We start from the raw sequence: 13,846 nt of genomic DNA, 5'->3' as shown, positions 1-13,846 counted from the left end.
GCAGCCAGAGACTGTGAGAGCGTTGACCAAATCTGTGTTTAGGATGTGACTAAACTGCCTTTGAACGTCTCTGCTCCAGTTTTGCTCCAACCTAGCTGTCACAGGGCTGGGAATGCTGCCCATGGGAAATCTGCCTCGCCTCGGCACTGAAGGAGCTGAGCTGGCGGCTGTGGCCCTGCCCGTGGTGCCAGTGTCACATGCCGCACTGACACAAAGGCTGCCTGGCGCAGGAGCCCCGTCCCCTATGGATGCGGGGATGAAAAGCTCTCCTGCTGTGGGTTTGGGCTGCTGGAGCAGGGTTGGAGCAAGGACAGGAGCGTGAATGCAGGCCGTCCCGTCCCTCAGCCTGAGCTGCATCCCCAGAGGTGCTGTGCTGGCAACGGGAAGCGTGCGGTTGTCTTTTGGGTCCAGGCTATTCCAGGCTGAGGGGACTCGTCCCGCCGTGCCTCGTCACCTGCAGCGCAGGGGCTGGTGCCAGGGCTTGCCGCTGGGCCTGGCTGCAGGAGCACTTAGGCACCGGGGCTGTTTGTGGAGCTGGAGAAGCGGGCTGCCGGCCCGAACAACCGTTCCCACAGTTGGAGCGGCATCCCGAGCAGTGTGTGGGTGGCACTGCTCCGCCAACATCTGTTACCTCATGTTTTCCTTCTCGCTTTTCCGGGAAAGCTGACTGTTAACCGCACGTAACCCCACGGTTGTGCAAAGGAAGGGGGAGGCCGGCTGCATCTCCGCCTGCCCTGGGACAGGGTTCCTGCGGGACTGCCATGTCTCTGAGGGAAGGAGGAAAGGCCTTGGGGGAGTGGGATGCTAGCCGCGCTCACGTGCCCGGGAGCGGCGTTGAGAGCTCAGCTGGGAGACTGCGCCTGGGATGGGGTCTCGTTTGGGTCCTGGTAACTTTACGGCCAGATCTTGTTGGGGAGCATCTTTCTGGCATCTCGTGGTTGCAGGCCCAGCCAGGAAGCGCGGTGTCCCGGCACAGCGGGAGATGGCTTCCCGCTGGCCAAAGCCCCCGAAAGCTGATAGCTTTGGCTGGGGAATCTACCTGCAGCTGTGTCATTTCAGGGCAGCTCCCTAGTGCTCGTGGCCACGTCCGCGTGTTTGTGCTCTGCGGGAGTGCTTGCTGAGAGCGAGCTGTTTACGTGCATGAGACCCAATGATAGGCTTCTCCATACCTCAGGACTTTATTCAAAAACATCGTGTACTTGATGATGATAAGTTTTGCTTGATAGGAATGTAGCCTTTACCCCCGGTCATAAGAGTTTGCAGTGCAGATGGACTTTGCCAGGCAGAACACTCCTGTACTCCTACGGCCGGATTGTAGGAGGGCAGGGAGAAGTCATCTGATAAAAGCAAATATCCCGGTCAGCTCTTCCAGCAAGATTATGTTGCTCGCGATTGCCGAGGGGCCCTGCTAGAACATCCCGTGTTGGAGGCTGGGGAGATGCTTCTCCCTCTGCTCTTGTGTAATGATGTGGGCAACGCAGGGAGGAGGGTGGAGGGCGAGCTCGGGCTCAAGGGGAAGGCGGCAGTGCTGGGAGGCAGTCAGAAAGAGTCTGGTCCCTGTGCTGTGGTGCTCCTGCCCCGTTCCTCCAATTTCAGGCTGCTTTTGTAGACCCCATCAGAGGCAGCTAGCATTGGGATCTTTCAGGATCTCGATGCTGGTGGGAGAGAAGCCTGCCTGAGTGCCATCCTGGGGGGGGCCCTGGTGCTGCATCAGTTCAACAGGAGCAGCCAGGGGTCCCTTTCCACCCAGCCAGCTCAGACCCGCAGTTTTGCGGTGGCGCGCGTCGCCGAGAGCTGCAGGTTTCTTGTACTAATCTGTCGTTTTTCTGTCTTCTCTGACTTTCAAGAGTCCATCGTAGGGAACTGTATGGACAGGAGTTCCCCCGGCCAAGCGATGCAGGTGCCTGACCACAACGGACTGGGCTACCCTGCGCGACCCGCCTCCAGTGAGCACCCGCGGCCCAGGACCCTGCAGAGACATCACACCATTCAGAACAGTGATGATGCCTACGTAGGTTTGAAGAGGCCTGTGCCCGGCGGGGCTTAAAGCAGTGCAGAGCTTCCTTGACGTGTGTGGGTTATGTATGACATGTTGCATAGGCAAGGCAGCGCCCTGCTCTGTGGCATTGCTGGGAATGAAAAGCTGTGAGGGTGCTTCACTTAGTATGTCCTGTTCGCTTAACATGGAAAACAGCTTAGCAGAGATCGGTATGGATGCGCTCCTCCTTCACTCATGGTTTGCCCCAGAGCTGGCTGCTGTAGCTGTGGCATCTCTTCTTTTTCCTCCAAGGTCCTTCTGATGAAACAGGCTGGGATGCCCCAGGCCTGGCTCTGGCCACAGAGGGCTTTGCAGACACGCCAAGCCCAGCTTTCGGTTCTGCAGCGCTGCTGAACGAGCTGGCCCTGGCAGCCCAGACCTTGACCGAGAGCACAGAGCGGCTGCTCTGCTTCCCCTGTGTTTCGGGCCACTGGGAACTGTCCTGCCCAAATCTTGATGTGCTCTTTGCTGCAGCTCCCTTCTGGTATAAATGAGAAGGGCTTGTCCCTAGATAGTTCAGTGTAGGTCTGGAAGGCGCTTGGGCTGTCCAGTCCGTTCTTGGTTTGAGGGGACATCTGCTGCCCCTGAGCTGTACCTGGTGTGCAGTTTTTACTTAGAAGTCCTTGCTGAAGGCTTGCAGAAGCTCCCCGGGCAGCCTGTCAGAGGGCTGCGGGAGCAGCGGGGTGCCTTGTCCTGAGCCCCCTTTGACTTGTGTCCTGCTCTCTCTGCAGGTGCAGTTAGATAACTTGCCTGGAATGAGTTTAATGGCGGGAAAAGCACTAAGCTCTGCTCGGATGTCTGACGCCGTCCTCAGCCAGTCGTCGCTGATGGCCAGTCAGCAGCTGCGCAACAGGGAGAATGAGGGTAAGGACCTGGCCGAGCCATGGCATGGAGGGTGAGGGGTGCTGCTGGGGGTCTGGTCAGGAACTGAGGGGACCAGCTTGCAATCTGCATGGCAGAGCCACCTCTCCTCCAAGCGAGCAGTGCCTGCAGGGAGTGGAGGGCTGCGTGGGCTGCGGGGGAGTGCATGCTGACAGAGGGCAGCTCCTTGGGTGCTGCTCTCGGTCGGAGCCTGGGCTGGTGGGAGCAGTGATCTAGGCTTCCTGGAGAAACACAGGGCAGCTCCACCTGTGGCATGACCCTTCAGGCCCTGGCGGCCTGCTGGGCTGATCCCTGCACTGGAGCTGTAAGTCCTTAGCACTCCTTGTGCAAACTCTGATGATGCTCTTTGACCTTACAGAATGCGGGGAGAGTTTGGAAGGTCAAGAGCATCCCAACCTAGGTGACGGCAACCAGCATCTAAACACCTCCTGTTACCCCTCGACGTGTATTACAGACGTTCTCCTGAGCTACAAGCACCCGGAGGTGCCCTTTGGGATGGAGCAGGCAGGGGTGTAACCAGGAAGGGAGTGAGTATTCAAGTGTCCCTCTCCTTCCAACGGCAAGCCTAGGGCCACCTCGATGGCAGACCCAGAGCCCTGTCGGCCTGGCTTGCATCGGTGGCTCCCTCCTTGTCCCCTTGCTCTGAGGGGAGCAACGGGCGGCTCTAAGCTTCCGCACTGGTGACTGTCTGCTGTCCCCTGTTTGTTCAGGGACAACACCCCTCCTTCCAGGCTGCTTTTCCAGACCATGGCAGCATCGGCAGGGTCTCCCTCCTGGGGCAAAGCTCGCGGGTGTGGACTGGGAAGGTGGTGGAGGGCTGCAGAAGCCAAACTGCCATCCTCTGGTGTCTCCTGACATCTCCGCTTCTTCTCTCTCTTGCAGGTTCTATGTACAGCTTTGAAACGAAAAGGTCCATTTTAAACCAACAGTATCTAGCAGCATTGCGCCAAATTGCCGTAGTATTTCTGACTAACTGGAATACCATGGCCCCTTTCCTCATAATCAGTTCATCCAGTGTGTTGTTCCTTTTGGTTTCTTTAATTTTTGCCCTATTTGCCTGTAACTCCAGCTATCACAGAAATAACCAGAGAACCCGAGTCCTACACGTCGGCAGAGGATTCACGGAGCCTGAGCACTGAGTCTGGTTTGGAGGGCTGCTTCTGACCACGGCCACGTGGGCCCTGGGGGGCTGCTCCGGCCCGCCACCGCCGCGCTCGGCACAGCGCGCGGCCGGGACTGAGGCCTCCCTGGTGGGGCAGGGAGCAGGCGGGTGTGGAGCGGGGGTCCGATCCCTGGAGGCCCTGCTATTCTTCCACTCTTTTGAACCCTTTGCACTGGGGAGGGGCCCAGCCTGACCCGAGCCCGGCAGCACTGGCAGGGGCGGGCGAGGACGGTGCCGGCCTAGCCGCAGCCCTGCCCGTGTCCCGGCAGCAGATCGCGCGTCCCGCTCCGGCAGGGACACCCACCCCTGGTGCAATACGCTGCTTGTCTCATCTTCGTCTGCTTTTGTCCCTTCTCTCCGTTTGTCAGCGTGCCGAAAGGATCACCTCTTCCCCGCCCCCTCCTCACCTTTTCTTTTCAAATCCGCATACGACTTGGGTTTTTCTTTCTTTTTCCTGGCTTAATGTAGGGAAGACAGGTTTTTCTTTGTTTTCTTAGCTTCTCCTCCTGATCCTGTAGGAATTGTTTTTTGGTAAATGTTGTTTTATTATTATTGTTATTAATAAAAGGCAAAAGGAATTTCTGTTTGAGAGAAATTTTTAACTAGATTCTGTTCTATATGAATTGTGACTTGCACCTTTTGTTCAAAGTATTTTATTTCTTTTAATGACATTGTACTTGTGACTGGTTTTTTCTCTCGTGCCAGTGGCGACAGTGGTATTCTCCTTTATACAGTTCAGACGTGCTTAGATCTCTTCTTTGTCCTTCTTTCCATCCTTTCCGTGACGGATAGAGCGCGAAGCCCCCCCCCCAGCCGGGGCTTGGCAGCACTTGGTGTCATCATTGCCTTCGGGACGTTACAAGCTACAGCTCAAATTCTTCTTACTGACACTTTTCGGGAATAGTTTTTTAAAAAAGGAAAAAACCAACCCAGCCCTCCTGAATTTGCACAGAAGGAAGTGTGAAACCAGCACGGTGGAGGTGACTTTGCTATCCTTACCTGTGCCTCTTCCCGGCCTCCCCCTTCTCCCCTGCCCCGGGAAAGTAACGCTGTCCGGCTCTGCCATCCCGAAACCCAGAGAGGAGAGAAACTCAGTGGCTGCCGAGCGGCATTGCCCAGGCTGGCACTTCTGCTGGCGTCCCAGTGCCGCATGGCTTTGCTGGCCGGGTGCGTTTCCTCAGCTGGTGCTGGCAGGCTCAGGGGGCCGCGGGGAGCCAGGCGGGGCCTGCCGGGCCGAGCGGGAAGGTAGTGGGAAACACTGAAAGCCTTTTGCTCTGTACCTTTGGTTTGTTTTCCTTTTGTTTACATGACACTGTATTTCTGGGAGAGTCGACAGCCACCCTACAGCAAGCATCTGAAACAGCAGGGACTCGCTTAACCGTGCCATTTCGCAGTATCACACTTTTTTTATCATTGCTTTGTATTGTAGTAATCAATACGCGCAGTATATGTTGAATGTATATTAATATACTTTGCTATTATTTCTGTTTTTTGGAAATGTCAGAAGTATTTTTTCTTCCTCATTTATGTTGGACTAAAACAAAGAAGTTTCAGTAAATCTTCAGTCCATTTTTTTGTGGGTCACTTGCAACTAGTCAATTAGTTGGACAGTGGGATCATGACAAATAAAACCATGACGATGATCTTCCCTGGTCTCCTGTTTGCCTTTTGCTCAACGCCCACTGTAGAGGTGGAACAGCCTCTCGCCTCAGTGGCCGGGGCCAAAAGCTCAAGGTGCGGCAGGGTGGCCGCGCTCGCTCCGGAGCCACCGTGTCCTCGATCCGTCCCCAGACCCCTCGCCTCCTCCTCGGAGGCATGGCCACCGGCTCCGGCAGACCACTTTGATAGGGTTTCCCGAAGCCCCCGGCTGCTCTGCCTGGCCCCCACGCAGTGGTAAGGTCTCCAGCTCTGCAACTCAGCCAAGCCTGACTCGTGGTGTGGGGGACGCGTGGGCAGCTGCGGTGGGATTCACTCACGTCAGCCTCCACCACGTTCCCGAGCTCCCGGCTGCGCTTGCCTGGGGAGCTGGAGCCCTTCACCAGCTCTGCCCACCCACGTTTGACACCACTGGGTGTTGTTCACCCAGCTCCTTCTTACCCGTTGCAAGGCTGGGATCGCTGCTGCTTTCTTCCCTGCCTGGTTTCTTGCCTCCGAGAGCCCAGCCTGAGCCCCGAGGGGCCCTGGGAGCCTGCCTGGGCTGGCTGCGGGTGCTGCGGAGCTCCCTGCCTGCCCAGCTCTATCCCTTCAGGAGGATGCAGCTTTGAACCAGCTGTGTCAGCTGCATCCTTCCCCGTCCCTCCGCGGGCAGAGAAATGTGGTGTTGCAGATCAAACCCGTGTTGTCAAGTGTGTCTTTCCAAGGCCAAGCTTTCCCAGGAGCAGGGCAGCTCTGGGGAGGAGAGGCGAGGGAAGGGGAGCCATGCCTCCTGCATGCTGCAGCACTGCAGGGGATGGGGTTGCTGATGCGGCGCCCAGCGAGCCAGCCTGGGCTTGGGGCCACAGAGAGCCAGTGCCACTGGCACTGCTCTGGAGCAGCGGGCAGCTTCCCTGTGGCATTAACCAGCCCCTCCTGCAGCGCCGTCTGCGGGGCATGGCCCCTTTCTCCCCCGTCCCCTCTTGCCAGGCTGGCGGCAGTGGGATGGGGCAGCACCTCGGTTTGGCTGCAGAGCGGCTTCGGGCCAAGCGGGGGGGTTGGGGTGGCCATGCTGGGGTGCTGGCTGTGGCCAGGCTGGTGTCTGCTCCAGGCTGAGCCTTCGCTTTGCTGCCCAGGTCCCCAGGGAGGGCTGGTGGGAGCATGCATGGGGGTGCAGCTCCTGGGACCTCTGCATGGGGGACGTGCTGGGAAAAGAGGGTGCTGTGAGCAGCGTGGGTCTCACCAGCCTGGGGAAGGACGGGGCAGAGACCCACAGCGGTGGCGAGGGGAGGACGAGGGGTCTGGATACAGCCGGCCAAAACTCTGCGGGTATAAGCCCGGTCCCCAGGCTGCCGGCCAACCCCCGGGGGCTGCCGAGAGGCCCCGGCGAGGCCGCAGCGGCGAGCGGGAATCTGGGTCACCGGGAGCGTAAACAGGCTCCTTGGCCGGCGAGGCGCGTCCCGCAGGGATCTCCTGTTTGCTCGCCGCCCCTGCCAAGCCGGCGCTCCTCGGCACTGGCCCACGCGCGCGATCCTTGAACTCTACGCGCCACAACGCCCGCGCCGGGGAGCGATTTCTTGGGCTGCAGCGCTGGCTTATCTCCGGCAGGAACTGCCCCCTCCTGCATAAATAGCAGCGGTGGGGAAGCGGCCGGCTCAGACGGGACGACCGGCAGCACGACAGCAGCAGGAGGAGAGCTGGTAAGAGCCGGGGCGGCTCCAGGGGCTCCGGAGCCCTCGCGGCACCGCAGGGGCCAGAGTCCCGCTGCTCCTGGGGACCCCGCGTGCCGGGGTGGGGGGCTCAGTTCCCACCGGGGCTGGCTTTGCCCCGGGGCTCCCTGCACTCAACTCTTGCTCTGCCCCCCAGGTTCAGCACCAAGATGAGAGCCGTGGTGGTGACCCTCGCCCTGCTCTGCCTGACGGGTAGGTCCAAACGGGGTCGGTGCCGGGCCGGGGCGGGACAGAGCAGGACGGGGCAGCCGAGCCCGACGCGAGCGCTGCTGGAAGCGCCCGGCTTCCAACGTGCCTCGCAAGTCAGGCTGCAGCCAAGCGGCTCCCCGGTCGCCTCCTGAGCCGGGCAGGTCCCGGGGGCAGCGACGGGCAGAGCGGCGGGGACGGAGCCGTCCCCGCCGCCGTCCCACCGGGCGGTCTGTCCTGAGCATGCCGGGCTCTCTCCACAGGCACCCAGGCCCGCTACTTCTGGCAGCGTGATGAAGCCCAGACGCCCCTGGATCGCCTCAGGGACATGGTGGAGGTGTACCTGGAGACGGTGAAGGGCAGCGGCAAGGATGCCATCGCCCAGTTCGAGTCCTCCGCCGTGGGCAAACAGCTGGAGTAAGTTGGAGGGGCGTGTGGCAGCGGAGGAGGGTGTCGGCGGGGGGGCCCTGGGCGCCGTGCATGACCTCCCTCCACTCCCCGTAGCCTGAAGCTGGCCGAAAACCTGGACATGCTGGGCGCAGCCGCCGCCAAGCTGCGGGAGGACATGACCCCCTACTACAAGGAGGTGCGGGAGATGTGGCTGAAGGACACGGAGGCTCTGCGCCAGGAGCTGACCAAGGACCTGGAGGAGGTGAAGGAGAAGATCCGGCCCTTCCTCGACCAGTTCTCCGCCAAGTGGACGGAGGAGCTGGAGCAGTACCGCCAGCGCCTGGCGCCCGTGGCCCAGGAGCTGAAGGAGCTTACCAAGCAGAAGGTGGAGCTGATGCAGGAGAAGCTGACCCCCGTGGCCGAGGATGTGCGGGACCGCCTGCGCGAGCACGTGGAGGAGCTGCGCAAGAACCTGGCGCCCTACAGCAATGAGCTGCGGCAGAAGCTGAGCCAGAAGCTGGAGGAGATCCGGGAGAAGGGCATCCCCCAGGCCGCCGAGTACCAGGCCAAGGTGGTGGAGCACCTCAGCAACCTGCGCGAGAAGATGACGCCCCTGCTGCAGGAATTCAAGGAACGCCTCACCCCCTATGCCGAGAGCCTCAAGACCCGCTTCATCACCCTCCTGGACGACCTCCAGAAGAGCGTGGCCTGAGCCGCCGGCCGGCACGGCCAGGGACTGACCCCGGCCCCGCTCCTGCAGCCGCCCCGGGGCCGCTCCCTGCCCTGACTGGGGTGCCTCCCCCCCGGGGGGGCTCTGGGGACGGGCTGCGGGAGCCCTGGGCCAGGCCAGCCCTGGGGCGTCCTCCCTGGGGACCCCCCTCCTCCCTTCCCGCCGCCTCCCCTCCCCGAACCGGCGTCGGTCTCAGCTTTGCCTTCCTTTTGTCAAATAAATGTGACTTAAGTTATTGGAGCTCGCTCAGTCTTTGCAGTGGATGCTGGAGGGAGGCAGCCTGCACGCAGTGCTGGGGGCGAGGGCTGCTCCGGGCAGGGGGTGCTGGGGGGACGCGGGGTCGGGGGGGTGAAGCTAGCAGGGTGGGTGCCCTGGGCTCTCCCTGCCGCTGAGCCCAGCTCTGCGTCGGCTTGGCCCCGCGCGAGACTCTCCCTGCTGGGCAAAGGGCTCTGCCGGGGCGGTGGAGAGCGGCAGGGGCTGGTTTTGCAGAAGCCGGATCCCCCCAGCTTGCGGGAGCGGCACCCGGCTCCTGCCGCTCTGGGCACGTGTGCGTGGGGCAGTGGCACGCGGTGCTCGCCCCATGGCGAGGGGTCCCGGCACCCTGGCACGGCCACGTGCAGCCCCGGCGGGGGGGAGCAGCACCCCAGCGTGGGCATCTGTCCCGGCCCTTCCTCGCCCCGCGGTGTACTTTCCTCCTAGCTGTCCTGTCCCCCCCCCCCCAGTGACGCCGCCACAGCCGTCTACTTCAGCGCCGCTTTATTGCAAGAACCGTGACAGTGGGCGGGGAGCTGGGGGCACCCCAGCCCGGCTGGCCCTCGGCCAGCCCCCGGTGGGGCTACGCGGCCGGCATCGGCTTCCAGAACTCCAGCAGCTGCTCCTTCAGCCAGACCAGCCGCTGTTTCGCCAGGTCGGCGTTGTCCGCCAGCCATTGCCTGCAAGGGGAGGGGGCTCAGAGCGGGGCACCGGCCGGGCTCCCCCGTGGGCAGCGGGACGGCAGGGCCAGGTGCCCGGGCTGGGGGGGGGGGGGGGGGGGGGGGGGGGCAGGGCAGGGGGGCACCTGGCTTGCTGAGCCGCATCCGACTCCTGCACCATGCTGAAGGCGGTCTTGGCCATGGCCGTGGCTTTCTGGGCGTACTCCTGCACCTTCCTCACCAGCATCTCTGGCTCCCTGGGCGCGTCGTCCCCTGCAAGCACGAGCCTCGTGGGAGCGGGGGGACGGGGGCCACGGGTCCGTGCCCCCCACCCCGTGCATGCACCCCAGCACCCTGAGCCCCATCCCCTTCCTCCTGCCGCAGCCCTCGCCCTCCCCTTACTTGCTCCCGCCACCAGGACGGCCGTGCAGACGAGCGCGAGCAGGAGCGACGCCTTCATGGCTGGGGAGAGAGCAGAGCGTATGGCGCGGGGCGGCAGGCGGGGACCCACGCGCCCGTGGGGGTCCCGGCCCCGTCCCCTTCCCGGCGTGACCCTCGCTGGGGGCTTCCCCACTCACCTACACGGGGCTCTGCTACGTGGGGGAAGCCCTGAGCTCCCACTTTATACCCTCCCCACAGCCGCCTCCGGGGGTGTTTGTGCAAAGGTCAGGGGCGGTGGGGCTGGCCGGGGAGGGGGCACGTTTGCCGAGACCGTTCCCGCTGCAGAGGGGCCTGCCTCCCAGCCAGGAGTTGGGAAATCTCCCAGGGACCAAGGCTGCCGGGGGCTGGCCTGGGGCTCAGCACGCGTGTGCGTGGGTCTGCACGCGTGCACAGGCCCACGCATGCATGTGCGTGCACTTGCACGGGCACATGGCTGTGTGCACCGGTGTGCCTGCAGCCGGCCCGGTGCCCGCTGCAGGGCGCAGCACCGTGAGGACGGGCCCGAGGCTGGCACGGGCACACACGGCACGAGGCTGACATCCAGCGGCACCGGCACCGGGCGAGATCCCACCGGGCTGGCTCTGCCCAGGGGTACCGTGCGGCTACCTCGGCCGGGGTGCCTCGGCCGTGCCCTCCGGCCGTGGGGCACCGCGAGGGCTCTTTGGACCTTGGCATTGCCGGCACCCGGCTGATCCCTGCCCCTGCCAGCCATGCCCTTTGCCCCAGCCGTGACACGTCACCGCCAGTCTGCAGCCCGCAGTGGGTCCACCGGGCCGGGGGTGGGCTGAGCTGGGGGCTGCATCCCCGGGGCGTGTGCTGAGAGCCCGGTGCCCGCGGCCGGGGACACGCACGGGTCCCAGCTCCAGTCAAGGGCACGCCGGCGCCGTGTGGGTGCAACATCCCGCAGCTGCGGGGTCCTGGCCTTTCCCTGTGGCAGGGCTTCCTCCGGGATCCCGCGCTCGGAGGGAGCGATGCTACCCTGCAGTCTCATATTCATTCATCGCAGCATCCCCTCCCCAAGCCCGCGTCCTGCCCCACTGTGCATCCTGGGCACAGCGCAGCCAGCAGCAGGGCTGAGGGGTCCCCGCAGCGTCCCCCAGACCCCGCACCCCACCACACCACGCATCCCGGGTACTGCGCAGCCGGCACCGGTGGGGCCGTCGCTGCGTCCCACAGAGCTGCGGAGCCAGGGGCTGCCCCCCACGGTGCGCTGTCCCCTCTGCCCCAGGGCCCCTGCGCCCCCCAGGAGGGGCTCAGCCTTGGGGTGCCCGTGCGTACCCCCACTCCCTCTCTGCCCCGGCCCCTGGCACCCTGCTGGGAGCTGGCAGGGCTGCAGGTGATGTCAGGGCTGCGCTCACGTCAGGCGCTTCCACGTTGCGACCTTGCTAAAGTCCAAGCCCGGGGCCTGTGTCACAGGCCTGCGTGGAAGCTGCCGAGAGCGCTCAGGCTGCATAAATAGCGGCCAGGTGCTCGCCGGCACAGCAGGTACCCACACCCAGCGGCAGCACAGGTGAGCGGCAGCGTCGAGGTGTGGGGAGAGCCGGCGGCTGCATCGCCTGCGGTGGTGGTGAGGGGCGGCCAGGGGCTGGGGGGCTCCCTTCATCTCCACTCTGTGCTCCTGCAGGCATTCCCCAGCAGTCAGGATGACTCTGAAGGCAGCCGCCCTCGTCCTGGTGCTCCTCGTGGTCTCAGGTGAGGCGGTGTGCGGGTCCCCGGTGCTGGGAGAGTGGTCCCGGCCCGGGGTGGGGATGGGGACCCGATGCACCCGGGGGAGCTGCCAAGAGGGATTGTGCCAGCACTGACCCCGGCATCCACTTTGCAGGGGCACGGGCTGACGTCAAGCCGGACGAGGTGGCCAGCGTGCTCTGGAAGTACTTCACCGAGCTGGGCAGCAATGCCAAGGAGACGGTGGACCAGCTGCAGCAAGCCGAGATCACCAAGCAGCTGAAGTGAGCAGAGCCGCAGGCTGCGGCGCCGGGTGGGGGACACGGTGGTGGCCGGGAGATGCCGGGCAGGGGAGGGGGCCGCGGGGACGCCGGGGTGCTGACATCCCTCCCCACCTCCCCAGCACCCTGCTGGAGAGCAACTTGCAGAGCGTCAACTCGTACGCCGAGGACCTGCGGCGGCGGCTGGTGCCCTTTGCCACGGAGCTGCAGGCGCGGCTGGCGCAGGACTCGCAGCGGCTGAAGGAGCAGATCCGGCGGGAGCTGGCGGAGCTGCAGGCCAAGCTGGCGCCCTACGCCGACGAGGTGCACCAGCAGATCGGCACCAACATCCGCCAGCTGCAAGCCAAGATGAGCCCCTACGCCGAAGAGCTGCGCTCCCAGGTGGACCGCGGGGCCGGGGAGCTGCGGCGGGCACTGGAGCCCTACGCCACTGAGCTGCGGGACCGGCTGCAGGACAACGCCGAGAACATCCAGGCCTCCCTCAGCCCCTATGCTGACCGGCTGCAGCAGCAGATCGACGGCGGGGTGGAGAGCCTGAAGGAGCGGCTGGCTCCCCTGGCCGATGAGCTGAAGGCGCAAGTGGGGCAGAGCGTGGAGGAGCTGCGGCAGGGGCTCAGCCCTTACACCCAGGAGGTGCAGGACAGCCTCAACCGGCAGCTGGAGAGCCTGACAGCGCAGATGGAGCGGGCGGTGGAGGAGCTGCGTGCCCGCCTGGCCGCCAGCTCGGAGGAGCTGCGCGCCCAGCTCAGCCCGCTGGCCCAGGAGCTGCGGCAGGCAGCGGGCGGTGATGCCGAGAGCCTGCGGCAGCGGCTGGCCCCCCTGGCCCAGCAGCTGGACGAGCGTGTGGGGCAGACGCTGGAGGCTTTCCGGCAGCAGGCAGCCCCCTTCGGCGAGACCTTCGGGCGGCAGCTGGTGGAGCGGCTGGAGGCGATGCGGGGGAAGCTGGACTCAGGCGCCGCTGGCGTGGAGGACCACCTGGAGCTGCTGGAGAAGGAGGTGCGGGAGAAGGTGGCCACCTTCCTCAGCACCGCCCAGCCAGCTGAGAACTGAGAACCCCCCACCGGTGACACAGGGAGGGGGCGCGGGGCGGCCATCCGGCCGTCCCCCCGCACCGCAAGCATTCACGGCCGCTGCCCGCAGTGGGAATAAACTGCCGCCTTGCCATGCACGTGCTGGTCTGTGTCCTTCGTTCTCTGCAGCATCCCACCGTCCTGCCCCGGGACGGGCAACCTGGGGCGCCCGGCCCAGCTGCTCCGAGGGGAGAGCATCACCCCCGGATTTGGGTCCCGGGGCACCCAGGAGAGGGAACAGAGGTGGGGCCAGGCGGGTGGGGGGTCTCCGTCCCCGGCACAGGGCGGCAGGCGCTGCCCGGGGGCTGGAGGCGGTTGAAGCCAGGCGAGCCCGTCAGCCAGAGTGGGCTGGGGCCCCAGGACTTCACCACACCGGGGTGCCGCAGCAAGTCAGTGGCACCCAGGCAGCTCCAGAGGGGCCAGAGCCCCAGCATATGGCCGAGCATCCCCACTGCAGCGGGTCTGCTGCTGCCACGGGGGACGGGTCTCTGCGGACTGCGCAGGGTGGGCGATGGACACCTCGCTCCCCCGTCCCACAGCCCCGCAGGGGCTGTGGCCAGACGCAGTGGGGCTCGGACAGGTAGGGAGCGGGCCCTTGTCCCCAGGAGCTTCCCAGCTCAGGGAGAAGAAAAGGGGACTGGAGCTATGGCCACAGCAAGGGCCCTGAGCTGCTCCACTGGTGGGTGCCCCGTGAGGACCGCTCCCACGGCCAGAGGGATTTCCCATGT

At 64.3% G+C, this 13,846-nt stretch overlaps 4 protein-coding genes across 6 annotated transcripts in view; 3 read left to right on the top strand and 1 right to left on the bottom strand.

Moving 5' to 3' along the window:
- The window catches only part of SIK3 (SIK family kinase 3), a 92,235-nt gene extending 86,505 nt beyond the window's left edge, over positions 1-5,730 (top strand). For all 3 annotated transcript variants that reach the window (XM_030022371.2, XM_030022372.2, XM_030022373.2), the window contains 4 exons: positions 1,848-2,011; positions 2,770-2,902; positions 3,279-3,447; positions 3,803-5,730. In XM_030022371.2, the coding sequence (XP_029878231.1) occupies positions 1,848-2,011; positions 2,770-2,902; positions 3,279-3,436 (455 nt within the window). In that variant the 3' untranslated portion in view covers positions 3,437-3,447; positions 3,803-5,730. The remainder of the gene's footprint in view (positions 1-1,847; positions 2,012-2,769; positions 2,903-3,278; positions 3,448-3,802) is intronic.
- A 1,566-nt stretch (positions 5,731-7,296) lies between these two features.
- On the top strand, positions 7,297-8,985 carry APOA1 (apolipoprotein A1). The gene is made up of 4 exons (XM_030022380.2): positions 7,297-7,414; positions 7,581-7,636; positions 7,894-8,047; positions 8,135-8,985. Exons 2-4 carry the CDS (start codon positions 7,594-7,596, stop codon positions 8,730-8,732), a joined length of 795 nt encoding a protein of 264 aa, XP_029878240.1. The 5' UTR covers positions 7,297-7,414; positions 7,581-7,593; the 3' UTR covers positions 8,733-8,985.
- A 504-nt stretch (positions 8,986-9,489) lies between these two features.
- Positions 9,490-10,276, bottom strand: APOC3 (apolipoprotein C3). Its single transcript, XM_030022384.2, has 4 exons — positions 10,240-10,276; positions 10,064-10,123; positions 9,808-9,934; positions 9,490-9,682 (listed from the first exon to the last, which is right to left on the bottom strand). The coding sequence occupies exons 2-4, from the start codon at positions 10,119-10,121 to the stop codon at positions 9,586-9,588; spliced, it is 282 nt and encodes a 93-aa protein (XP_029878244.1). The 5' UTR covers positions 10,122-10,123; positions 10,240-10,276; the 3' UTR covers positions 9,490-9,585.
- A 1,254-nt stretch (positions 10,277-11,530) lies between these two features.
- APOA4 (apolipoprotein A4) lies at positions 11,531-13,216 on the top strand. Its single transcript, XM_030022379.2, has 4 exons — positions 11,531-11,612; positions 11,727-11,794; positions 11,925-12,051; positions 12,171-13,216. The coding sequence occupies exons 2-4, from the start codon at positions 11,746-11,748 to the stop codon at positions 13,096-13,098; spliced, it is 1,104 nt and encodes a 367-aa protein (XP_029878239.1). The 5' UTR covers positions 11,531-11,612; positions 11,727-11,745; the 3' UTR covers positions 13,099-13,216.
- The last annotated feature ends 630 nt before the right edge of the window (positions 13,217-13,846 follow it).

Source organism: Aquila chrysaetos, chromosome 8 (genome assembly GCF_900496995.4).
Source record: "Aquila chrysaetos chrysaetos chromosome 8, bAquChr1.4, whole genome shotgun sequence".
NCBI classification, from domain to species: domain Eukaryota; kingdom Metazoa; phylum Chordata; class Aves; order Accipitriformes; family Accipitridae; genus Aquila; species Aquila chrysaetos.
The sequence above is the reverse complement of the archived record's forward strand: the minus strand, read 5'-3'. Positions and strand labels throughout refer to the sequence as shown.